Source organism: Dendrobates tinctorius, unplaced genomic scaffold, assembly GCF_039654945.1.
Source record: "Dendrobates tinctorius isolate UK_male_01 unplaced genomic scaffold, ASM3965494v1 ptg000034l, whole genome shotgun sequence".
NCBI lineage: Eukaryota > Metazoa > Chordata > Amphibia > Anura > Dendrobatidae > Dendrobates > Dendrobates tinctorius.
This window is the reverse complement of record NW_027361702.1, coordinates 17,862,768-17,888,940: the sequence shown is the minus strand read 5'-3', so window position 1 is coordinate 17,888,940 and position 26,173 is coordinate 17,862,768. Positions and strand designations below refer to the sequence as shown.

Below are 26,173 nucleotides of genomic sequence, written 5' to 3'. Positions count from 1 at the left end.
TACAGGGCAATCATACACACAGTGTGGAAGCAGTTCCTGGCACTCTTTTTCTGAGAGCACATCCACAAATACAGGCATTAAAAAGGGTATAGTTTTAGTGGAAACAGTACAAAAGATTGTACTCAGACAATTGTTTTTGCAGAAATCACTCCACTTGACTCTTTCTCTGGAAAGCCAGTCAATAACTAGATTATGCACAGTTAGACAGGGAAGGCCTTACAGTTGGCGACCTTACAAGATATAGCAAGAAAGGAGCACGCTGTGAAGAGCACCTATGCACAGGTTGACATTATGCACTACTTGCATAACATTTCCCTGACCGAGAGGTGCAGAGTCAATTGGAAATATGGGGATGGACTTCACCAGCATACTACAGGAAAAAAACAAGGTCCTGTGGGAACCAAGCATTCACCATATTGACTTCTGCCCCACTCTCCAAGAGGATAGATATTATCTCAGTTTTCATACCTATAACCACTAAAGCAGGTAAGATAATCTGAGGTACACATGTGGAGGTGATATAATGTGTATTGCTCCACAAAACCTGGGGTTAAAACTTTTCCAACAACTTTTTGTGCTTTTGGTAAAGAAGAAAAGAGCCCAATGAAATTACCCTTTTGACCACAGAAAACACACAAGCCCATTTTGCAACAAACCACTAGAGACCCATACAGAAGATAGGCCCACCTAACTGCATCGGTTCTACAGAGTGCACAGGTAGAACTTCAGCTTTAGGTAGTACCATAGGGGATGGAGTCTGTTGTGAGTTCATTCTCTGGTTCACCAGTTGTGAGTTCTCCTTCCAGACTCCCTCTGGTGGTAACAGGAGGTAGTGAGGCTGATTTGATCGGTGGAGATCTACCACCTGAGAATGAGGATGACGATTGGACCTCAGGAGTCTCAGATTGGATTTAAGACAGACAACGCCCTATTCTGTTGCTGGTGATTCCTTCTGGCTGGTCAGCTCTTGGTTTTCAGCTCTGTTCCAGTCATCTAAAGCTAAGTTTTTCTGCTAATGTTCACACTTGATTTTGTTGGTCTATTCAGTTTCTTGTGTGGTCAGCCAGCCCCGGCTGGGGGCTGTGCTGAATTTCCGCTCTTATTTATCTGTATTTGCCAATTTGCTTTTTGTCCCTTACTAGTTTGGCCTCTTTTTGCTCTGTCTCAGAATATTTCAGAGTGCTGATATAATGGGAGAAGTCTAGTGACTTCAGGGTTATTTTTGCTATCAGAAGTGTTGGACATTATTTTTGTAGGGTTTTTTGCAGGTTGCAGACAGTGTCTTTCCTTTCCTTTCCTCTCTGGTTAGTTTGGGCCCCATCGTTTGCTCAGCCTATTTTCCTGCCTGTGTTTGTGCTTTCATCTTGTTTCACCGTCAATACATGTGTGGGGGCTGTCTTTCCTTTAGGGTCTGCTCCGGGGCAGTTAGTTTTCCCCTTTTCTTGCTTTAGACTTATTTAGTCCTCCGGCCGTGATGAGGCGTCTAGGATCATCGTAGGTACGCTCCACGGCTGCTGCTAGTTGTGTAGTAGGATCAGGGATCTGCAATCTGCATAGTTACCAACCTCTCTGGTTTTCTGTGACTTAGCTTGTTTTGCTTTATCCTCCTCTGTGACCCATTCATAACAGGAGTCACAACAGATCTATCCCTGGGGAATCTATCTATACATATGGCCAGAGCCATGGTGGCCTTCAACGCTTCATAAGCACTAATGCGTCTTTTAATCTTTCAGATAGGCGCCGACAAATGTGGACAGTTAGGTGCATTTTCGTTGCATAACTGGGGAAAAGAAGACACCAGGATAATAGGCCAGACTTTCATGGCAATATCACTCTCTAATGTCCATGTCTTCTTCTAGCAGGATAGCATGCCCTGCAACACATTGTTTAGGAATAATTTAAGGAACATGAAAATTAAAAATCAATATTCTTAATTTTTTCAAATGCTCCATTTGCCCTGGGTGGCTAGTATCTTCTGCTGCACACCAGGTTAGTTGACAGTGGGCGATTCCCAGTTGCAGCATTTCCTGACTGAAAACTACATTTCCCAGATGTCTTTATACCGTAGTCTTCTCAGCCTGTTATCTCCCCTTGTGTCCAGACATTATACCTGGCAAGACCTGTCTCACTGCGCCATTCTCTAATGAACCTTCTTCACCTCCCTCGATCCTGTTGTGCCATCCATTATGCTGCTATTCCCACCACTATACAACCCTCTGTACAAGCAATTAGACTTTGGCATTAGGCTGGAATCACACATGCATGTCTCATGGTCCAAGTATTGTCCGCAATGCAAGGATGGGCAGCGAGATTCCTGATCTGAACTCAGCAGCCTCTTAGTCATAAATGAGACTGTTGAGTTTGGGTCAGGTAATCCGCGACTCGTCCATGCTTTGCGGTCTGTACTTGGCCTGCCACACGGATGTGTGAATCCAGCCAAAGCAGCATGCAAGCACAGTGCTGCAGGTGGCACGTACAATAACTCTTTCAGCTTTGATGGTTTGTATCAATTCCAGCCAACTCTGCTGGAGCAACATCGCTTGTGAAGTCTCATTCTCGGATGAGCAGGATCGTCTGCACATCTAACCATGCATTCTGTCAGCTTTTTAAGATCAATCTATCAAGTCAGTCTAGCATGTGACTGGTGATATGCTGATCCCACCTCTGGCCGCAGGTATTGGGCACGATGTAGGAATGTCAAATCATAGGAAATGCTGAGGACTGCATTAATGTAGCAATCGAATTGAGCTGTTTACGTGGTTAAACAGTGATAGGGACCCACTAAGAGGTTAGGACTATAGGGATCCACTAAGACGTTCGCAATGACGTGGCAGTGGGCTTCATACAGTGTGATCCGAATGTTAAACTAAGAACCTCATGTTCAGTTATATGTATTTTTGCCTAGTGGCAATAGATCAATGTATGATTTACGGAGGTGCTGTCCACTATCTTTTTCAGCATATTGAAGTGAGCTGTTTAGTTGCAAGAAGTAAATTAGAAATATATGTGACTGAGAGTACACTTAAGGTCCCCATACACATTAGACTAATGTCAGCTGAACCCGTCCTTATGATGACCATGAGACATATTGATGGCTTGTGTCTGATTTTGGACAGCTGATCGCATTGTTCTCCCAGAGATAAGCCACCGGCCAACATGTTAATCAGTGGCTTTCTCATAGAGAACACAGGAGCTCCAGGCCGAATCTCCAGTGTATGGGAGAGTCAGCTAAGATGACTGTCAGCTGAGTGATCAGCTGAAGCACCATGCAGTTGACAGCCATCTAATGTGTATGGCCAATTTTTTTTAGTGATAAAACACCCGGTCCTGGAAAACCACTGTAAAGAGCCTGCTTCTGATATCTTGGCGCCCGATACCTCAGGACACCTTCAGAGATCTTTTTGAGCCAACGACTCGACAGAGATGTTTTGAAGGCACAAGAAGGACACAATATTGTTGTTCTTCTTGTACTCCAATGTTCTATAATGCCCTAAACATTTTACTTGTGTTCATTTTAAGCTTCTCTTTCCTCTTTGAAAAAAAAGTTCTGTATGGTAACTCATTAACTTAAACACTTTTTCTCCAGTGCAGGGAGCTTTATGTCTTATTTCTGGTTTATGATGTCTATTAAAGGTTTTTAAGTGGTGCTTTTCTTGGCAAATACTTATGGCTTTTTACAGGACACTCACATAAAGCGCATCAATTATTGAGGAAATCCTGGAATGTAGTCTTAAAGCTAATGACAAAAATGTTTAACATCAATGACAGAACCTTGCAAGTAGAGTCGCTAGATGCGTCCTCACTCTACTTGTATATTTGCTTCACTATTAGTAGGCTAAAGCCATTTTACTATGTGCACTGGGAATTTATAGCTAATGAAATTAACTTTTAATGCCATGTTCTTCAGAAGATGCTTCGTATTGTACAATAGCATTAACTGGAGATTTCCACGACAGCGCAAAACACTGGGCTAGGCCAACTGCGCACATTTACAGACCTACGTAAAGTTGGAAGCTACCCTTTTCTGGGTTGACAGGAAGATCAGAGATTTAAATGTCTCTTCTGAGAAAAGCTTTGTGAATTATCACGAACCTTGATGTGACCTCTAATTTTTCAGGTTGGTTTTCTGCACTTGGAGAGGAGGGAGTAAAAGCTTTTGTTCGACTTATCCTGCAAAAGTGATGACTGAACAAACTCATTCACAGATCATTAACTTTCAACTATTTCAAAATCTGCAGGTTCTGTTTGCATTCAGGTGTTTAAGGTGGACCGTGCCACAACAGCACTTATATCTATTTCTTGGTTTTCATTTCAGATGATGACTGCACGGACTCCTTCACTCCCAACCAAGTTGCCCGAATGCACTGCTATCTAGACTTGGTATATCCGGGCTGGCAGCCATCCTTCAAACCGTCACCGGTAGCGATTGCGCCACAGATTGTGCAGCACACCTTTACCTCAGTCACCCTGGAGTGGTTTCCACCCATTGATGGATACATTTTTGAAAGGTGAACATTTATAGGAGGTTATGTAATTTAGTTTAGACTAAATTTCTTAAACTTACCCCAAATCCCTCCTCCAATTAGTACTGCTCCACTTAGTTTTTCTTTTTCTCCAGTCTCCTCCATTCCAAAGTTATGCCTCCTAGTAATGAAAGTGCACATTTTCCCACCTTCAACTAACTGAGAGAAAACCACGGTAACTTCTACGTGCATAGATGTTTTGATTGGCCATCAGCTGAGGACAAAAAGCAAATGCCCTTAAGGAATTTCTGCGGAATACGTCCAGTTGGTTGAAGGGAAAATTTGGACCTTTATCACCATGAACCATAACTGTGGAATTGAGGAACACAGAAGAAAAAGAAAAACTGTTCCAGAATCGGTGGATCAGCACAATTTGGAAGAGATTCTCAGTTTAAAGGGAACCTGTCACCAGGCTATTTCATACGAATTATGGTCACCACCACAGGGGCCTTTTTACAGCATACTATAAGACTGTAACAAAAGTCCCCAATCCTGTCAGCAGATCCAAAAAAGTGCTTATATAATAATCACAGACAGGGCTCTCAAATCCAATGGGCGTCTTTGGTCTTGATCCAGTGCGTCCTCTCTTCTTGCGATCACTGACGGTAGAGCAAAATATTATAATGCGCACACGCCGGGAATGGCCAAAGATTGCTGATGACCCAAAAGTAAAGCTTTCCTCTGCCCTCGGCAGGGCAGAGAGACGTATGCCTGTGCAGACGATGTAGGATGCGTCAGCCACACTAAGCAGGGAGGAAGGATAACAATGGCAAGAAGAAAGGAAAGCGCCAGCTCAAAACAAGAGACGCTCATCCGACTGATTCATGACATCTTTTAGTATAATAAAAGATCTGGTGGTGGCCCTACTTTATATGGGAAAACCATGTGACAAAATCTCTGTAAATTACAAACTCCAGTGAAAGGTCCTTCTTGACTCTACTGTCATCCCTATTACAAAGAGCCCTGGGAATAATTGCGTACTACACTTTGGGAAGAAGAACTTTTGAGCCACCTTTGTCTTTGTGTGTGTGCATAGTGTTTTGTTGAGTGGAGAATTTTTCGAAGAGATGTAATTTCTTACATCATGTTTATCATTTCATTTTTTTCTTTATAAGATACTGCTGAAACATTTACTGTTGGCCCACTATGCTTAATAAAAGTAGTGTGCTTTGAGCTTAGAGGCAAAATTTAAAATGGCACCCTCGTTTGGCGATGGTTAACACTGCCACACTCCTAAGCACTTGAAGGACAGGAGGACTTTATACTTGTTTGCACCCTTGTTGGTGGGAACTGTGGGGAGAGAATTCTGAACAGGATCTCAAATAAAATAACGGATGCAACCAATCAGATCTGGGGCCCCTCACGCTCGGGGCCCAATTGTAGACTTTTGGTCTATGTTAGTATGTCCTGGGTTAATATTTTGCCATGATCAGTATACCCAGTAATGTATACATATAGCCATCAGAAATTAATGTCAGTTGCGCTGTGAACATTTGTTTGGCACGGAAAAACTATGTAGAATAAATATCAATTGCACACTCCTTTTGAATGCAAGCAAGATTTCCTTTATTAAAGTTCAAGACAAAAGAGCAACCTTTGAGTGTCAACGCATTTCGGCCAAATAGGCCTTTTTCACGACACTTGCATTCAGGAGGTATTCTCTTCTAGACATGGATTTTCTCTTCCCTGGAGGTGCAGTTTTTTGAGTCTGGAGGGTATTGTTCAAGAGATATCCTTGAGTAGGTTGATGAATATGAAAAGCCTGTATTTGACATGTTCCAGACCGGGTGTGAAATACAGGCTTTTCATATTCATCAACCTACTCAAGGATATCTCTTGAACAATACCCTCCAGACTTAACAAATCACACCACCAGGGAAGTTAAAATCCCTGTCTAGAAGAGAATACCTACTGAACGTGTAGGATGTAGGAAAAGTCTAACCAACAAGGATGGGGGGGGTGACCCACTTCTTGCCGCAGACAGACACGAGACTGAGACAGAGTTTGTATTCAACAGGTCCGTTTTTATTAGCCGCCCTTCTGACGACCACCACAGCTCATCACAGCAGTTTCAGATTTCTCTGTGTGCAGGCCCGGGTACCTTCACTTCCTTTGTCTCTATAATCGTGGTGTCCTCTGTGGCTATTTTCACTGTAGTTGCCCTAGGCACATCCACCACAGCGCTTCACCAATCTGAGTACACCGTCCGTCCAATACCCACAGACGTCTTCGTCTGCGGCTACCGTCCTCTGGGTCACCCCCCGTGACTGCCTCAACTGTCAGTCCTCTCTGGAGCCTTTCTACTGTCTCAATCTCCGCAGCAGAACCTCCTCTCATGTGTGCTCCCCTCACTGACAGGACCTTCCAGAACCTTCCCTCAGTCTTTTATACTCCCAGTCCTGATAGCTCCGCCCACTATCACCTGACAGTTTCTCTGACCAATGGCAGTTATTCAGCCCCACTCGTACACTCTCCACTGCCCTCTAATGGTTAAACTAAAATACGGCACCCTTTCTTTTTATCTCGGCGCTTTCACACCTACACTGCTCTATCCCTCTGCCTCTCACTACAGGCAGATCTGTCCATCAGTCCAACTTCCCTACAAATGCAACTGTCGTGAAAAAGGCCTATTTGTCTGAAATACGTTGGCACCCAAAGGTTGCTCTTATGTCTTGAACTTTAATAAAGGAAATCTTGCTTACATTCAAAAGGAGTGTGAAGTTGATATTTATTCTATATAATCTATGAGGGATCTCACCAATCCCCTCAATTGACAGCTCCGTTAGTGAAATACCTCAGTGTGCTCGCCAAAATTTACTTTTCATGCCATGGAAAAACGTTCATACGAAAATTGCATAAGGTGGCCATTCTCTTACAAAGTTGTCCTCCTGGGTAAACTGGGTAGATAACATCACAGTATGCTATGCAGGTTTGCATAACACCTGCAAAATTTGTGTATTAAAAGATTAAATTATATAAAAATCCAATTGGAACTGTTCCAAATCATGTTGCGGCATTATTATTATTATTATTATTTATTGTTATAGCGCCATTTATTCCATGGCGCTTTACATGTGAGGAGGGGGTATACATAATAAAAACAAGTACAATAATGTTAAACAATACAAGTCATAACTGGTACAGGAGGAGAGAGGACCCTTGCCCGCGAAGGCTCACAATCTACAAGGGATGGGTGAGAATACAGTAGGCGAGGGTAGAGCTGGTCGTGCAGCGGTTTGGTGAATCGGTGGTTACTGCAGGTTATAGGCTAGCATTGACCTCGTATGCTCCAGGTAAAGGCAATCTTTCAGTATGATTTTCTAGGTGAATGGTTTTTCATCTCCTCAGTACTAAAGGATGATGTGAGTTGTAGATTTGACATTTCAACACCTTATTTAGAGGTTTTATGGAGAAAAGAGCAAAGTTGTATTTTGCTTTGACTTTGGCTCAAATGATATGCCAGAGGAAATTATTCCAAAAAAGTCATTTTGTTCTCGCTCAGCTTATAGTGCGTTTTGGGCTTGGACTGGATCCTTCTACAGTGTGTTTTTTTTATCTGAAGAAGAACCCTGTCCTGTTCCAAAATGTGTTATAAGCTGAACATGATTAAATTTAGCGTTATGGAATTATTTCCTTTGGCACATCTTTTGAAGCAGAGGCGCTGAAGCAAGATTCGACTTTACTCGCTTCTCCATTGGTTTTACCAGTATCGTTCTGGTTCATCTGGAGCCTTCCTTCATAGTGTAATAACACTAGTCTTGTCAATCTATGAGAGCAGAAAGATGAGAAACCAGGACGTTAAGCGGGAGGAGAGAGTTGAGAGGGGGTGTGGATGCTTAGTGCTGCCTGCTAATATAGTGACATGTCCCTTCCCTGCTCTATTAGAATGCAAACAAGCAGAGCTGAAGGTTGGAATTTCAAAAGACATACAGTTTATTGTATGAAAGCTTTAGGCTATGTGCCCACGTTAGCGTTTTTAAATGCTCAGGAAACTGATCCCCTTCCCAGAAAACGCGCGTTTTTGATGCACAAAAGACACGCGTTTTTGATGCACGTTTTCTGGGAACATTGGGGAAGGCTAAAAGCGCTCAGCAATGCGGGAATTAATGAGCATGCTGCGTTTTTAGCCACTAAGCGATTCCTGAGCGTTTAAAAACGCATGCATTGGCACAAAAAGCCAAAATCGCATGCAAATTAATTTGAAGCTTCTTTTAAGCGTTTCTGCAGCGTCTGAGCCGGCACAAACGCTTCGGAAACACTTAAAAAAACGCAACGTGGGCACACAGCCTAAAGCTACATGGGTAATATAAAAAAAAATTGCGTTTGGTCTGATTTTTGTTTTGTGTCGCCAGCAAGAATTGAAGTTTCTGATCACTAAATGAAACATACAAGAATTCTGTGCCTATTACTTTTATTATCTAATGGTTGAGGGTTCAAGTGCAAGTTACAGGCACATTTTGGTAAACCACTAAATGCTAAAAAGTATGTATACAAGCTCAGCTGTGGAAGTGGACAGCTTAAAGAATATCAATCAAACAAGGTCCAAATCTACTGAAAAGGGTACTTCACTCAAGTATTTTGAGCTAATCCCATAACAATTCGTATTGAACAAAGAAGAGATCCCAGATAGCATTAAAAACAATATTTATTGCAAAAATCCTTTAAAATTACAAAAGCACAATGCCGTATAGGGGACATCAGGACATCACAAACATAAAAATCAAGAAGGAGGGGCCAGACAACAGTCCATGGAAACAAAATACATGAATCTTAACGTCTCATAACCATGTGAGATGTGCCCAAATATATTACCAACAATCATTAATCAATACTCATAAAGAGTTATTGCATACAAATAGACACATCATCACATATTCTATCACAATCTGTTAACCCGCACGCCCCCGGAAGAAGCAGGCGGCGAAAGGCGCATCGGGGTGAGGGGACGCCAGGCACACTTTCATTACGCTAAGGTAATTATACCAATTAAATGGTCTTTTGGGTTGCATTTTCCATTCAACTATGACACAATATTGTTTTAATGCTATCTGGGATCTCTTCTTTGTTCCATACGAATTGTTATGGGATTAGTTTAAAAAGCTTAAAGAATATGACAAAAAAAGCATCATCAGAGTATATATATATTATATATTAAAACACATGAGCACAGTGTGACACTAGTCACTACTCACGGACAAGCTGTGAGTTGAGGAAGTCAAAGAGTCTGACATTGAAAGCTAGGAGAGTACACCATAACAGAGAGGTGAGGCAAAGGCATAGTCAGGTCACAGTCTGAGGGCAGAAATCCAAGAAGGTAGCTGATCAAGACAAAGGGGCAAGGCAAACGGATGATTACAGGTAAATTCAAGGTTAGGCAACAAAGATCAGAAAACAAGAAATTACAGCACAGAGCAGACACACACACACCACTTGAACAGAGTTACAACTGGCAGAAATTAGAGGCAGAAAGCCAGCTAAATAGCATGGGAATCACTCCTAGCAGGAGACACCTGTTGGAAACCCAGCACACAAAGGACTGTCATTCACCGCACTGATAGTTCAGAAAGCTCAAACCTCAGATTGGACTGCTGAGCTGTCTATCACGATTCGGAAAGCTCAGCATGCCCGTATCCCAGATTGGATGGATGAGCCACCACTCACCACATTAAGTGCAGGAATTGTGACACAAAGTTATTCATTAGGATCATTATTGTTTTCTGGATGTGATAGAGTAGCTGCCAGAGCACACCGCTGTTTGATTACTATGTGGTTTTTACTTCACTGATGTTACTTGCATAGTTATCTGACTTGGGATAAAACTTTTGGGATTTTACAAGACCTACATTACAATACAACTACATGTATAATAATACATAATATATACTAGTATCCTTTGTAATACTAGTTATTAAGTATATACTGTGAAGACACAGCATTGTATCTTAATAAACCAGATGGCTATTTTTAGGAAGCCAGAAAGGATAGACTGTTATTTAGACTATTGTTTGTGTAAGCCTGTAATATTGATTTGTAAGCTAATATTTCATATAACAGATTGTTCTCTTATCCTTGATAGCTAGTCATGTATATTTATATGCTAATTATGCATTGTGTTAGCCAGATAGTTTGGTGACTTCGAAAACAGACGAGGAAAAACTATGCAAATTAAATAATCAAGTAATGCTACTTGATCTCATCTCCATTCTTACCCTTTTTGTTAATACTAAATGAAGGCCACTTGTTATCTACAAAAATAGGTTACATGCCTCTGTATAGAGACAGAGAAACAGAGAGCGAGACAGCCAGAGATTCAGCAAAGACATCAAAACATCCAAAGGACCAGAGACAGGACCGCATCCAATTATATCATTGCCCCATCACAAGGGAAACAGATCTATAATTCTACAGGAAACAACCTAGGGTACCTTGGTCCTGGTTGGAAGAATGCAGATCTGCTCCATTGACCATCGCTGAACCATGGATATGTTTAGAGAAATCCAGGCTTGGGACTCGTCAGTCACCTAGCTCCGTGGATGTGTTTGGAGAAGCCAGGTTGTGACCCTCGGGTCAACTGACCTTGTATCTGAATGGACTGTCATCTTCCTTAGCTTGTCATTACTCTCTCTCTGTGTGCGTGTCACAGGTGGGATAGTTGACTCTGGGAGCTCAGAAGTAACAGCTGACATTAACCCGGGGAGTCAGCGGAAGGGTGAGACTCTGTAATGAGCACCATTTTTGTGGTATTTTGCTGGGACTGTTCTACGTGTTATCTGCCTGTTTTGTGGTTCAATAAAATATTACCACTCTGTTTTACCCTCACCCTGTTTTGTCTGAGTAGCGTTATGCCCATGTTAAAAGGAGCGCGGGCGTTCGGCCGGACAGTCCCTGGTCCATGCGGTTTCGGCTAACGGACTGAGGCCCCTGCTGACCCCCGTGTCTTCTCACATACCATAGCCAAACAAATTTATGGAGTCCTTAACATGCAATACCGATCTCAATGAGCAAAAGATTCAAATTTAATATCTTTAATCACTGACTGCTGTCTTCCAAATCATGCCAAAAATTCAAGTTAAGAATTAAATTTACAGGTAGATCCGATTTGCTTGGATTTCATCATGACAATAGTGTTCTGCACTGTCTTGCTGTATATCTCATTCCTTATTTCTGCAAATGACCTAAGACTAATCCTCCATAATCAGAACCTCGTACCTGTAACCAAGACTTCTCTTGTGCTGCACCAGTTTTCTGGAATGCACAACTCCAAATGATACAACTAATATTTAGCTCCATGTTTCTAAGCGTGCTTTAAAAAGACACCTCTTTGGAAAGACCTCATCTCACTAACCAACACTGTCCTGTTCCCTCCTACTGTAAATGTTAATCATAATCTGCTCCCTCTTATTCATCTGTCTCTAGTCCCTCCATGCACCCAATAGTTCACAGGAACTGCACTTAGATTCTGGCAGATGACCGGATCATGCAGCTTAATATGAAAACCCTTGTTTATTATAATGATGGCCGTACCGTACATAGCAGTACTTTCATAATGGAGGCTGTTTGGCACATGGTCTGTGGCTGGAGATGTGGAGACCTCCATGGTCTGTGTGCAGAGAGGGAGAAGTCTTCCTGTGTATGTGGCTCCAGACCGAGCCTGAGTGCTGGACATTACCCCAGCCTGTGTGCCCACAGGCCTGAGGGAGAAGAATCCTGCCAGGACCTGTGTGAGGTCAGGGTCATGTTACCTTACCATGTGAGTTAACGGTGGCGGGTATCTTGGGAGAGCAGTAACTCTCATAGCTCTCGGAGGAGCTAGAAATCTGTGCTATGAACGCTGATGCTTTGATTTGCCTGCTCTAAAGGCTGTTTTTCTTTTTGTTGGTGCACCCGGGTTTATGAAGCAAATAAACCGATATAGACTTTGAAAGGAACATGCCTCCTGTCTTCCTCCTGTCGCACCTGAGTGAGTACAATCCCTACACCGCTTAATTGTAAAGTGACGCGCAATATGTTGGCGCTATATAAATGAAATTATTATATTACAGAATGTTTAGCCTCCACATGCCTGAATGCATTCCAGACAATTTTTGGGCATGCTACTAATGAGATAATGGATGGTGTCTGAAGGGATCTCCTCCGAGGCCTGGATTAGGGCATCAATGAACTCCCGGGCAACCTGTGATGGTATTTGTGGTCTGTGAATGCGCTAAGATATAAGGTTCTCAATTAGTTCAGGTCTGGAGAATGTAAGGGCCAGTCACTAGCATCCATGCTTCCATCATCCAGACACTGGTTCTGCCAACATGAGGCCTAGCATTGCCCTGAACCAAGAAGAAGCCATGGCTCATAGCACCAGCATAAGTTCTAACAATGACTCTGAGTTTTTTATCCTAATAACTAGGAGCATTCAGGGTAACATCTGTTAACACTTTTTGTGTGACCCCCCCAATGATATATCTCACAAGACCATTACTAATCCACTGCCAAACCAGTCATGCTGTATCATGTTGCCGGCAGCATATTGTTCACCATGGTGTCTCCAGTTTCTTTCATTCCTGTCATGTTCAGTTTGAATCTGCTCTCTTCTGTGAAGAGAGTAGGGCATCAGTGGCGGACCTGCCAGTTCTAATGTTCTCTGGCAAATACCAATCAAGCTGCATGGTGCTGGTCTATGAGTACTGGTCCCATTGCAGAGCATTGGGTCCTTATGCCACTCTATCATGCACTCCAGGTGCCACTGGAGGTCAATTTATAGGATTTTCCTCACACAAAGGAGCAGATACTGGTCCTGCTGCTGACCTATTGCCCTTCTATGACCCTTTCCAGCTTTCCTTTTATAACAGCTTGTGGCTTGGTATCTTTGGCATGCTCTGCAGATCTTCTTGTGATGGCATGTATTGAAATACCATCTTGAAGGAGCTGAACTAGCTGTGAATTGGCTGCAGGAACCAACTCATGCTACTATTAGTGATAACATTAGTAAGAAGGACATTAGCAAAGAATAAAGCTACAGAAGACTTGGGAAAGATAAGGAAAGAATAAATGTCTGTAGACACCAGTGGCCAAAGTTTTACATGTTGTCACTCCCATTTGCACGAAAGAAATGTATTCACAATCACTTCTCCTATTGCTGATATCATTGACTTGGGGTTATACAATGGGGTGCAAGTGTTCTCTTAAACCTGTAAAAATGATTCAGGAGTGAGTGTATGGAGTTGAGCTCAAAGGCTGAGCCTGCAACATTATCCCAACAGATAATGGCTGTGTTATTCAGCTAGGAACTTCCTCTAGCACAAGCAGGTGGAGCTGTGTTTCATCCTTTGCTGTGTGAACTACAGCTGTAAATCTATGAAAGTGGCATTTATGGGAAGTGACTTGGAGGTGTGCTGTTTCACAAGCCCATTGGCTCCCTGCAACGCGTTCACAGGGTGCTTAAGACTTGCTTAGGAGAGCAGTTGAAATTAAACAAGAGCAAAAACTGGCCACTTTTCACCTGATGACAGGTCCTCTTTAAGTGAAAAAATGCCTCTCAAGGCTTCCCCATCCTTTATCTGTGCAGTCTACAGTATGTGCCTCTGTTACTCAGCAGGATGCTTACTTTACATAGCAGTGCCACCGGGAGTGTACTGGCAGACAAGGTAGAGGCTTTTCTTCAGTCCCAAAGAGGTTGTATAACTAAAAAAAAGCTCAAATGTGTTGGAAATAATAATTCATGAAAGTTAGAAATATACTAACTGCTCTGATATCGAAATATTAGCACTAGAGATGAGCGAATATGTTCGGAAACTAATGTCGAATTTGCCATATTTGAGTCATATTTGTGATGGTTACGTGTGACTGGACACACCGCCTCCAGCAGGGCAAATTTCTCTGACACACGTGACCCTGGATACACCGCGTCCAGTAGGGCGAATTTAAATAATATAACGTGCAGCCGGATACACCGCCTCCAGCAGGCGAATTACAAAATTACACGTGTATCTGGATACACCGCCTCCAGCAGGGCGAATTTAAATAACAAAGGGAAACACCAGGGAAACCGATACATGCAGGGCCCTGCGATAGGGAATGGGGACGTGGAGACCTCCTGCACTCCCCTGAGTCAGTGTCTACACTCCTAACAGTCCCTATACAGGCTTCGCACCTGTCGCCGCGCTGGAACCTAAGAACCCTAGCTCGCCCTGCACCTAGCCCTTTCTAATGAATTGGACGGTGCAGAAACTAATCCCACCACTGCACTGAAACACACAAAAGGGAAGTCACAAACAGGGATAACACCACTTAGCTTTGCTCTGTTGCTCTTGCTCCCAGCAACAGAGTCCACCACCAGAATGCAACTTTCCTCCAGAATTGCTGCTACTTCTCCAAGCTTTGTCAGAGCTGCAAGGAACACCTCTCTGTAATTCCTTCCTTCACCAGACTTTACACCAGATCTCTCCTGAGCTGCAAGGAACTCCTCTCTGTAGTTCCTTCCTCCACCAGACTTGGTTGGAAATGAGCAATATTGCCAACAGTTAGTGAGAGAACAAGACACTCCTATATAGTTAAACCAGAGCAATCACACCTGTTAATAATAATCACGTGCACTAAACCAAAGTAACCAGAGTGTAATGACCCTAACGGCCACCGGGGACAAAACTAGAACTGAAATCACCACAGTGCAATGACCCTAATGGCCACCGGGGGCAAAACTACCTTTAAGCACACAGCTTAAAGAAAAAAAAAGGTTACTTGTGCATTTATCTGTCATAATCCAACCTGGATCATGACAATATTAGGGCCGATTTTATCGTTTACGAACATATTTGCTCGTTTCCACTTCCTTTGACCCCAATGGCATTCGGCTATATTCGGCAAATATTTCAAATACGGTGATCGTAATCCGAACTGAATACTGAAAATTTCGCTCAACTCTAGTTGGCACCAGCCACGGGTCTCCGACATCTCCGATACTCACTTGCTTTTGACACAAGATGGCTTTCTCCCCTTCCCTCAGGTGGTAGCGTGTATGTAAAGGGGCCACAATACAATGTTTATATTATTTACATTACAAGACCAATAGTAGCCAAAAAGTTGCATCACATGACTGCGAACAAGTAAAATACAATATGGCTGCAAACCTTCAACAATATGCGGCACTGTTACCCTGCTTCACAGGTAAGCAGGTTGGATCCATGATGATATCTACGTTGACCAAGCCTAAATACTAGAACGGCATCATGGGCATTCATTGTCTACTTTGTGCCTCCTCTATTCTTTATGGTTGACTTTATAGAAATTATAATGGCTTCAACTGCGAGTTCTAATGAAGCTGCACTTAATATTAAGCAATAGCGTTTTGAGTTATTCTGTAATAAACATCTGTTCTCTCTAAGTGGAAGCAATTCAAGGAGATCAGCAGCGTGGTATTCCGATTCCCCATAGTGGCCCTCCTGGCACCATCAGCAGGATACAGGAGCTGTTTACATCAGTGCATTGCGTAAGCGCATTTCTTCAACCCTTCCACTTACAGAATACAGGTGCTGTCAACTTATTTCAATTACCTGCTGCTTGCTTCAAGTGCATGAATCAATTATGACTACTGTATATAGAGAGAGTGATTACACTGATATAGAGATTTCAATAATATATTAGATACTTAAAATCACCAAAAAAAGACAAGAAACTATATGAAGGGCTAGCGGTAAGAAAGGGTGTCCTGGGTGCAAAGCCCTTACATACCTGCCTGCACATCTGTTCTACCCAATTGGTGCACAGTGCAATAACTTGGTGCCACCTGCTGGGGGATAATGCATTGACATACGGCCACGTGATTGTAACTCACTTCAGATTTTCTCTATCATGCATCAACAGAAAGATGATTATTATTTTTTGTATGTTGTTTGATGGTTAATTATATGTCTTCTTAATTTCGTAGAAATTTGGGATCTGCGTGTCACTTGTGTGTGGAGAAAAGGATCCTGGTTCAGTATGGTTCAAATGCATCTTCTCCAGTTCCCTGTAACCCATCTGGTCATTGGAGCCCAAGAGAGGCTGAAGGTAAGATTAGTTTAATTAATACGTAATTATTGCTAATGTTTCATCTTACTAATATTCAGAAGAACAACTCCAAAGAAGCTAGATGGGGGAGGTGGATTTTCTAGTTCAAGTGAATTGAAACGAGACTCTAAAAGTGGAGACAGTTACTATCAATTTTATCATAGCTAAGTGTTATACAGTTGTTTCAAATATTATTACTAAAATATTAGCTGAACATTATAAAGTTATTAGCTTACATCCAAAAACCATGAAAAAAGGTCACATCCTAGGAGTCAACCTTTCTGCTTGGTTTACAGAATGGCTTGGTTGGTCTGGTCTACATTTTCTTATGGCTTAAATGAACAGTACTTTCAAGAAGCATTGCACAAATCAATAGTACAAGAGATTATAAGAAACTTTAGAATGTATCATATCAGGCAAATCTGCTTCTTTCTCCACTTATGAACCACTTCTCATTGCCTCCTGAACTTATCACCCACTCTGCGCAACTTTTTTTTTTGCCTTAGGGCTAGCAAGATCGCTGCTGAGTCACTAGTTTAGTGACGCAACAGCGATCTCACCAGCGAGATCGCTGTGTGTGACAGCGATCAGCGGCCGCCCCCCTGCCGGTATCGCTGATCGTTGATAGAAAGCCCTGGACATTTTTGAGGTCGCTGGTCTCCCGCTGTTCAGCACGCATAACTGTGTGTGACAGGCGGGAGACCAGCGACCAGCGAGCAGGAGCTGGTAACTAAGGTATACATCGGGTTTCTAAGGGGGCGCGCTGTGCCTAGAAACCCGATATGTACCTTAGTTACCAGCGCGCTGATGCAGGGAGCTGGTAACCAAGGTACACATCGGGTTTCTAAGTGATGGACGCCCCTTAGAAACCCGATGTGTACCTTAGTTACCAGCTCCCTGCATCAGCGCGCTGGTAACTAAAGTACACAGCGACGCCGCGCACTCGGCTTCGCTGGCGCTGATCGCTGGTGAAGCTGTCTGTTTGACAGCTCACCAGCGATCATGTAGCGACTCACCAGCGATCCTGACACGTTGATATCATTGTCGGGATCGCTGGTGAGTCGCTATGTGTGACGCCGAGTGAAAAAAAGTAATGTCAGCACTCACTGCTCACATTGCAATCTCTCCACTGATGAAATATATGGGTGCCACTCCGCTGCTGGCATTCTGTACATCAGAAGAAAGTGAAGAAAAGGAGCTGGTACTTCCAATCACACTCTTAATCTCCATAATTAAGTGTGTGATTACGCTGGACACGTCAGAGGTTAAAATGGAACCATACATGTAAGTTTTTACAAGTGCACCAATAAAGAAAAGTTTTTAATCTTCCTTGGAAGTGCCAGCAACTTTCCTTCAAGTTTATTAACTTATGTTTGCTTAGACAAGATGATCTGACTTCATTGTGAGGTGTTAGGTTACACTTCTTATTTTACTCTATGGAAAGGGGAGGAGGAGTGAGTTGCAAAGTGAGGAAACAGGCAAAAGAAAACATATACAGATTATGCTGAGCTTTCTCACAAGTCTTTTCCTTCATATCAGATCTTGATTCACATCCAGACAGCTCCATACTTCTGTATAATGTTCTCATGTTAATTTACAGGACAGCTTAATCTCAAAATAAGATTCCCTCTAAAATGTAAATTGCTGCGAAATATGTTGGCGCCATAGAATTATTATTATAATTATTATTATTAATACTATTATTATTATTATAAGGTTATCTTTAATATATCTAATGATGAGTGGTGCAAAACGACCAGCTTTTAAAAAAACATGATTTCGCAATACTCTGTCGGGAGTTGTGTATGTTAAATTGGTCCATGTGTGGCCAATAAGTGGTTGTGATGTAAGTTGCTATTGCTCCAGATATTTGGCATTGACCACAGTGCTGATGTCACGTTGACAGCTCGGCCGCCAATCTGTTAGGAAGGGTGAGTACAATGTAGTTTATTATGTTTTAACAAACTGATGAAAGTGGCAGAACATTGTCGGAAAGGGAACAACCTCCTTAAATTTCTGTCTTCAGATATTGGAGTCCTTCATAAAATTTGTATTTTCAAAATTCATCTTTTCTGTCATTCTTTGTAACTATTTGGAACCTTCAAGCAATAGTGTACCAACTCAGCAAATATGATAAAAGTCTATAAAATCCTAAAAGTTGATTATGAGTCAGATCTTTTTATTATATATTATAAATTATAATCTTTAGGTTACTGTCACAGATATTCACAATCCTAATTAAGAGGATTTTATTTTTTTATTTTTAAAACTCTGCCACAGCATTCTTTATGTTAAGCCATGCTGCTAAGATCACCCAAACACTAGCCATGCATTTTTGTTTTAGTTATTATTAAAATAATAAAAAAAAATGGCGTAAGAATCCCTCTATTATTGATAACCAGCCTTGCTGAAGCTGACAGCGGAGGGTTGCAGCCCCCCGCTGTGAGTTTTGTCTGGCTGGTTATCAAAAATACAGGGGAACCCATGACGATTTTTTTTAAATTATTTATGTACCGCACAGGAGCCAGCTAATGAATACACCCATAAGTCACTCCTGCTCTCGCTGTTATTAGCGGCAGCAGGTGTCGGATGATGGGAACTGTAGTCCCTTCAGCTGACACCATTGACCAGAGGTAAACTTTATACCTCCGATCACAGCTCAACGCTCACGCTCTCTTTTGACAGCGTGGGAACTGCAGCTCTCTGACCGGCGGGGATGATTACACTGCCGGTCAGAAGCAGTGTTTGCCGCGCTGCCATGCACATGACAGTGCGACTAACACCCGGTGTTCAGGCAGACGAACCTGAACAGTAGCATGGACTTCCTGGTGAAGTCCGTGTTCGGTGTCCATGCTCGAACAGTAGGTTTTCAGTACAGACGTAGAACTTTACTGTTCGGGTTTGCCTATCTGTATTAATGATGATTTCTTTGAAATATTAAATCCTATCCTTGAAAACCTTTTAATATTAAACAGCTATAAATGATACTATGGAGGACTGGATGACACCCAGCAGCACTTTAGCGTCACATATAGACTTGTTTCCATGCTGTATATTGTAGATATCTGCTTCTGTAAGACTTTTACATTTTTATATATGACACTTAAATGTTCCTTTAAATCATTTCCATCTCTTGATCTGATTAATGGTAGTCACCCCTGTGGTCAGTTTGCCTTATGTACCAGCTTTTGTACAGACATGACAACTCACTTACTGTAAAATAAAACTTTTAAATCTGCTTCTCTTTTCATCTATGAATAAAGGCTGCCATAAATTGCAGCGCATGAACAGCATGCTGCTTACAGAAATACGACTTCTCTGTATTGTTTCCCACATAGCCATTGCATATGTATAACAGTACCATAGTCTTTATACTGCTGTTTAAAAAGTGCCAGAATGACAGCACCATACATGATTAACCTAATAATGTCAACAATGGCAAAAAAATACTCCTTTACAGTGCCTTTAAAATTGTGCTCAATTTCTATAACCATAGAGTGCTCAAGAAATACTCATACATCAAACGAAAATATAATTTCTTAACTGAACCATCATGTAGTGCCCATGAAATGTGTCATGCAGTTTTTCCACTAGGCTCACTGGTAATGACTGTGCAGAGCACAAAACCATTCCCAGTCTCATCTTGGTACTATTTGGTAAATGTTAAGCTAAAATCCCAAGCATACAACTTTGTGCTGTAAATGATCATCTGGATAGCATTTTTACAAAATACAAATAGAAGAGATCATGTTGGGGCTGCCCGTATACTTACCATTAGTAATAAGAGATAAGGAATGGAAGCAGCTGTGAGCAGTGGCAGTGCCGGAGAGGCAAAGGAGGTCCATTACAATGAATGTTCTTCATGTTCTGCACACAGTGGCATTAATATCAATTTGAAAGCTAACCTATGGCATAATGTGCATAAGCTGTGTATGACACGATTGTCATATGATGTGACACTTTGCATGGCTCACTTTGGGGGGTGTTGTCTTTTGAATCATCTGTCATGATTCCATCCCTCAGTGTGTCTGGGATGCAGTTAATGATGACTCTGTTGCAGGGTCATCCTGAAGCTGTGAGTACTTTACTTGACAGCTTAGTCATCCAGTCTGATCCAGAGGTGTGCTGAGCTGTCACTGTTTTGCTTGACAGCTCGTCCGTCCAATCCGAGACTTGGAGGTGCTGGGCTGTCGACAAGTGTTCCCTGTCCCAGGTGGTTGCCCATCTGCTTAGCTGGGATATCAGTCTTAAACCTCTGCCAGACGGATATTCTTCCCTGTGTGGTTTGTCTCTCTGTGTCTTGTGTTCTGCTCATGGATCTTTGTGCTGGCCCTTGTATCTCATTCTAACTATCCGTTTTGACTGCTCCCTTTGCTCTGATCCACTTTTCTCATGGTATTCTGACCTTGTACCGTTACCTGCCAATGCCTTTGTCTCTTCCCTCTGTTTATGATGTACCCTCCTGGTTTTTGACCCCGGACTCCTTGACTGCTCTCACTCTCGGCTTGCCCGCGAGCAGTTTCTGCAATCTTCAGGGCTAATGAATAGTAGAAGATAGAAGATGATACTTCCACTCATTGACTGGCAATGACTTCAAATGCTCCTGCTACTCAGCAGTCACAGCACTGATTGCAGGCTATACATTGGAAAAAGCAGTAGGCTTGAGGTTCATGACAGTATAACAAAGCTTAAAAGTCCAGAACTGTCCTGCTGAATCTCGGATGACTAGGAGGCTTGCTCTGACTGGCACACTGGAGAACAAGAGAATCACTGGCTCCATGATCAGGAATGGGTTTAGCACAGTACAATTAACAGGTATAGACAAGAACAGCATCTCATCGTTCATTTACAAAGCTACCTATTTTATTATTTTTTTGGAATCATAGACAAATTTGTGAAGGAGGATAATGTAATGCATGCATGTATCTAAACAGTGGACCCTCAGAGTTAATATTTCTGGTGATCCCATGGCATCCCAGGCTGACATTTTAGGAGGTTTAGATAGATAAAAGACTCTTCTGGTGCTCGTAGGATGAACATCAATAGATTTTTCTGTGTGAATAAATCATTATTGTTCTCGGCAGCACAAGTCTTGTTTACATGGGATAATGTGCTGCCAAGTATGATTATTTTGAAGCAAGCTAAACAATTATTTCATCTGACAAATGAGTGTTTTGAGTTTTGCTTGTTTTTCTCGATTATTGAGTAATCTTCAGCCTGTTTGCGCTGCCCGATTATTCCCAGGAATGTTTGTTTCCCAAAAATTGGACAGTGTAAATGTAACCTTCCCCTGAAAGAAAACTGAGCTCACAAACAAATGGCAATTAGTGGGGGAAAATTGCTAAAAAACAAAAAAATATATATTTTTTCTCCAGCACTGTAATTCCTAAGTAAATTTTTTTTAGTTTAGAGGACAGTGAAGTTGTGAATGAATTAGGCTGGTTTCACATTTGCGTTTTTTAGCGCTGGAAAAAAACGCTAACCTGCACATGCGTTTTTTCCCCTATATTTAACATGGGTGCGCATACCTGCGCGCTTGTAAGCGCATGTATGCGATTTTCATGCGCTGCGTTTTTTTGGGGTGTGCGATTGGATTTTCCAGACGCATCATGTTGCATTTTTTGGCCCTGCAAAAAAGCGCATGCGCACATATGCGCACGTTTTGCGCTAAAAATGGCCATTATAGCCTATGGATGCGCATATGTGCGCACTGGCATGCTCATGTAAGCGTTTTTTTGCATATGCGTTTTTTTTTTTAACTATGGAATTTAGGGGTTTGGGTTAGAGTTAGGGTTAGTTAAGGGGGTTTAGGGTTAGGGTTAGGGTCAGGGTCAGGGTTAGGGTTGGGTTTTGGGTCAGGGTTAGGGTTAAGTATGGTTTGGTTAAGGGTTAGGGTCAGGGTTAGGGTCAGGATTAGGGTTAAGTATGGTTTTTTTAAGGGTTAGGGTCAGGGTTAGGGTTAGGGTTAGGGTTAGGGTCAGGGTTAGGGTTAGGGTTAGGGTCAGGGTTAGGGTTAGGGTCAGGGTTAGGGTTAGGGTTAGGGTCAGGGTTAGGGTTAGGGTCAGGGTTAGGGTTAAGTATGGTTTTGTTAAGGGTTAGGGTCAGGGTTAGGGTCAGGATTAGGGTTAAGTATGGTTTTGTTAAGGGTTAGGGTCAGGGTTAGGGTTAGGGTTAGGGTTAGGGTCAGGGTTAGGGTCAGGATTAGGGTTAAGTATGGTTTGGTTAAGGGTTAGGGTCAGGGTTAGGGTTAGGGTTAGGGTTAGGGTCAGGGTTAGGGTTAAGTATGGTTTTGTTAAGGGTTAGGGTCAGGGTTAGGGTTAGGGTTAGGGTCAGGGTTAGGGTTAGGGTTAGGGTCAGGGTTAGGGTTAGGGTTAGGGTTAGTTAGGGTTTAGGGTTTGGGTTAGGGTTAAGTATGATTTGGTTAAGGGTTAGGGTCAGGGTTAGGGTTAGGGTTAGGGTCAGGGTTAGGGTTAGGGTCAGGGTTAGGGTTAGTAAAGTCATGGTTTGGGTAGTGTGAGGGGCCACCTAAAAATGTTGGAAAAAAACGCAAACGCGGTAAAAACGCACTAAAAACGCATACAAACGCTTAAAAACGCTGCGTTTTTTTCATGCATGCTCATAAAAATGCTTGAAAAAATCGCAGCAGTTGTATGCTTTTGTATGCGTTTTTTCAATGCGTTTTTTTGCGGGAAAAACGCGCTGCAAAAAAAAGCAAGTGTGAAACTAGCCTTAGACACATAAATAATCTGCCACAAAATACTTTACAGAAAAATTCCTTTAGTCGGCTTCTTGATAGCTTGGTTTCAACAAAAAATAATCCAAAAGTCTGTTTTAATCTGAAATTGTATACTTATCTGGAATTTTACAGATCCAAAAAATGAAACCCAAGTGGCCAAATGTCAGGCAGAAAATCTCATGGGTTGATTGATGTCAATAATTTGAAAAATAATAATCTGGCAAATGATGGATTACTGGAATGTTCCATGTGTTTTACAGTTAGAGCTGATGACATTGTTACCAAGGTTAGAGATGTGTATTCTCAGTTCCTGGAATAAATACAGTATGGAAGCAAATATGATATCATGTTAGATCTGTAGTCTGTGGGGGGAGAGACGCATTGTATTGACTCAGACATCGGTGTTTATTGCATTGAACATATTCTGTGTGTCAGAGTTTAAATGGTCTGATGGCAAAGTCATGAACCTTTGGTTAAAATACGCATTTTCTGTCCTATGTAAAAGCCTCCATGCCGCAGCACAATGTTATCTTTAGCCTTCTCAGACGTATTGATCCATTTTATTACTCCATTGGCTGAAATCCATAAAGCAGTTCCTTGGAATTCCAAGACTCTTGTTAACAATAACTAAAGAATTTTCAGAAACAATAATATTTTGATCAAAGAAAAAGCAGCGCCCGTCATCATGCGTATGACCTAAACACACAGACCTCCCCGTAATGAGATGGGCACCATTCCAATTACACTTAATAAACACTGTATTTTGTAGATTCTTATCTTTAGTTGTAGACTCCTTGAAATTTTCCAGATTTCATATTGTGATATCACGCACTTTTAGCCGGCACTGTTTACAGATCCTCTTTTCTACCTAATGCTCCATTGTAACCTTCTAAGTTCAAGTTATTAAGAACATTTTTCTTAAAGGGATTGTCCAGGTCTGCAACACAGATATATAAATTTGGAGGGGATCGACTAGGAGGACCAAGTCAAGCAACCACGACTATGATCTCTGGCCGCTGGACAGGACCCTTGAGAACCACCTCTTCTGGATAGGAGCCTTGAGAACCACCTATTCTGTTGATTGGCCAGACTGGTTCAACATCTCATGTGTGTCACACGGGATCAATAACATCACACCAGGCCGGCTAATCAAAAGAAGAGACAAGGATGCAACAAGGTAGGAGTCAGTTCTCTGGGCTCCCATCCTGCAACCACAGATTTCTGACGTGTCCTAATCACGCTTACTCTACTGATGACTCACCCTTGGGTTATCAATATTAGATCGATGGAGGTCTGATATCTGACACTCCTACTGGTCAGATGATGTACAATATGTACATAGCAGAAGCACCACATCTCCATTCATAGTGTAGAGGCTTTTCTTGAGGACCGCAGCTCAGTTCCAATGGACATGAATTGGAGCTGAGCTGCTGTGCTCGATAATGGTCACTACACAGTGTACAGAACTGTGCAATGCATGCTCCATAACCTGTGCATCTTTGGTGACAGCGGGACCTGCTAACACCACTGATCTGATATTGATGAGTAATTTCAGGGGCATGGCATCAGTATCGTAATTCTGGCCAATTTCTGTATTAATAGGATATGCTATCGTCTAATGATTGCTGGGTGTCTATCTTCTGGAAGCCCCACCAATCTTGAGAATAAAGGGGTCAGGCAAAGTTTTTCACCTGTAGGGGTGTTCCCAACCATCCAGTACAGTGCTAAAGTGCCAACACACAGTTTTTCCTCTGTAGGGCTGTTCCCTGCTTTCCTCTATAGTGAGACTCCATTGAAGGGAATTGGGCAGACTGTAGTTCCCTCACAGCTGGTGTCTAAGAGCGCTGATGTACAGGCAAAAACTCTAAAACAGTGTTGTGGCCTCTTTATTCTCAGTATTATTGGGGTCCCAGATGTTTGAATCCCAGGGGTCATTAACTAATGGCATATCCCTAGTGATTTGCTATCTCTTACCGAAATAGGAATACCCCTTTACAATCAATTCTGGAAATGCTGAAAGAATAAGAGCAATGTCTATTTTGTCATATGCACTTTCAGGGCTGATGCATACGACCACATTAGCATGCCATACAGTCTCTTAGTATTGTATTGCTGTAAGAGAGTGCCCATAAAGATATATGGAGTCCCATTGTAGCTGGAAACCTCCTTGCTTTTTTGGGAGATATCTATTTATAACATACTCACTGCACAACATATGATGGCTGCACTAAAGTTTATCTATTGGTGATTAGATAAAATCACATCATTTGGGAACCTGGACAGACCCCAGGACTTTAACTGATTGCAGGAGGTCCTTGATGAATCTATGTAAAAATATTCACCAGGAATTCCTACAGTACAGATGAGATGTTTCAAACAAGACATTAATGTTTTTGAGTAACTTGAATCCTAAACTTTATCATAAGTAAAAAAGAACTAAAGATGACCTGGTCTTTATGAATGGGGTGTTGCTCATGGGATAATAATTGTAAGCAGCCTCAGAGAATCCTGTGAGCAACACCTCCTTGGGAAAGCCACAAAAATTAGCACCAGCTATGAAGGCCAAAATCATGGAGTTAAAAAAAAGCCAAAAATCCCTGCAATACTCAGGATTGCAACAGGAATAAAATAAGAGCAAAACGTCAACTTTAGACCCAATGACAGGACCTATTTAAATGGTGCTGAAAACGTAGAGCTCATTTACACGTCACTTTTTTGCGTATGAGTGCTATCTGTATTTTTGCACAGTGGCTGGCGTAAGATCAAGGAGACATGACTAATGTTGATCCAAGAGTCAGGTCAAACTCGGCAATGAAAGTGTATGGGTCTGTGAAAAAATAGGACCACATTCGGAGGTGGAGAAACTTTAGTTTTGTCA

The 26,173-nt window shown here is 42.1% G+C and overlaps 1 protein-coding gene across 1 annotated transcript in view; it reads left to right on the top strand.

Annotated features, from left to right (window-relative positions):
- PAPPA (pappalysin 1) overlaps window positions 1-26,173 on the top strand; it is a 482,150-nt gene that overhangs the window by 139,420 nt on the left and 316,557 nt on the right. Inside the window, exons 5-6 of the mRNA XM_073573135.1 lie at window positions 4,316-4,508; window positions 16,438-16,559. Of these exons, the coding sequence (XP_073429236.1) occupies window positions 4,316-4,508; window positions 16,438-16,559 (315 nt within the window). The remainder of the gene's footprint in view (window positions 1-4,315; window positions 4,509-16,437; window positions 16,560-26,173) is intronic.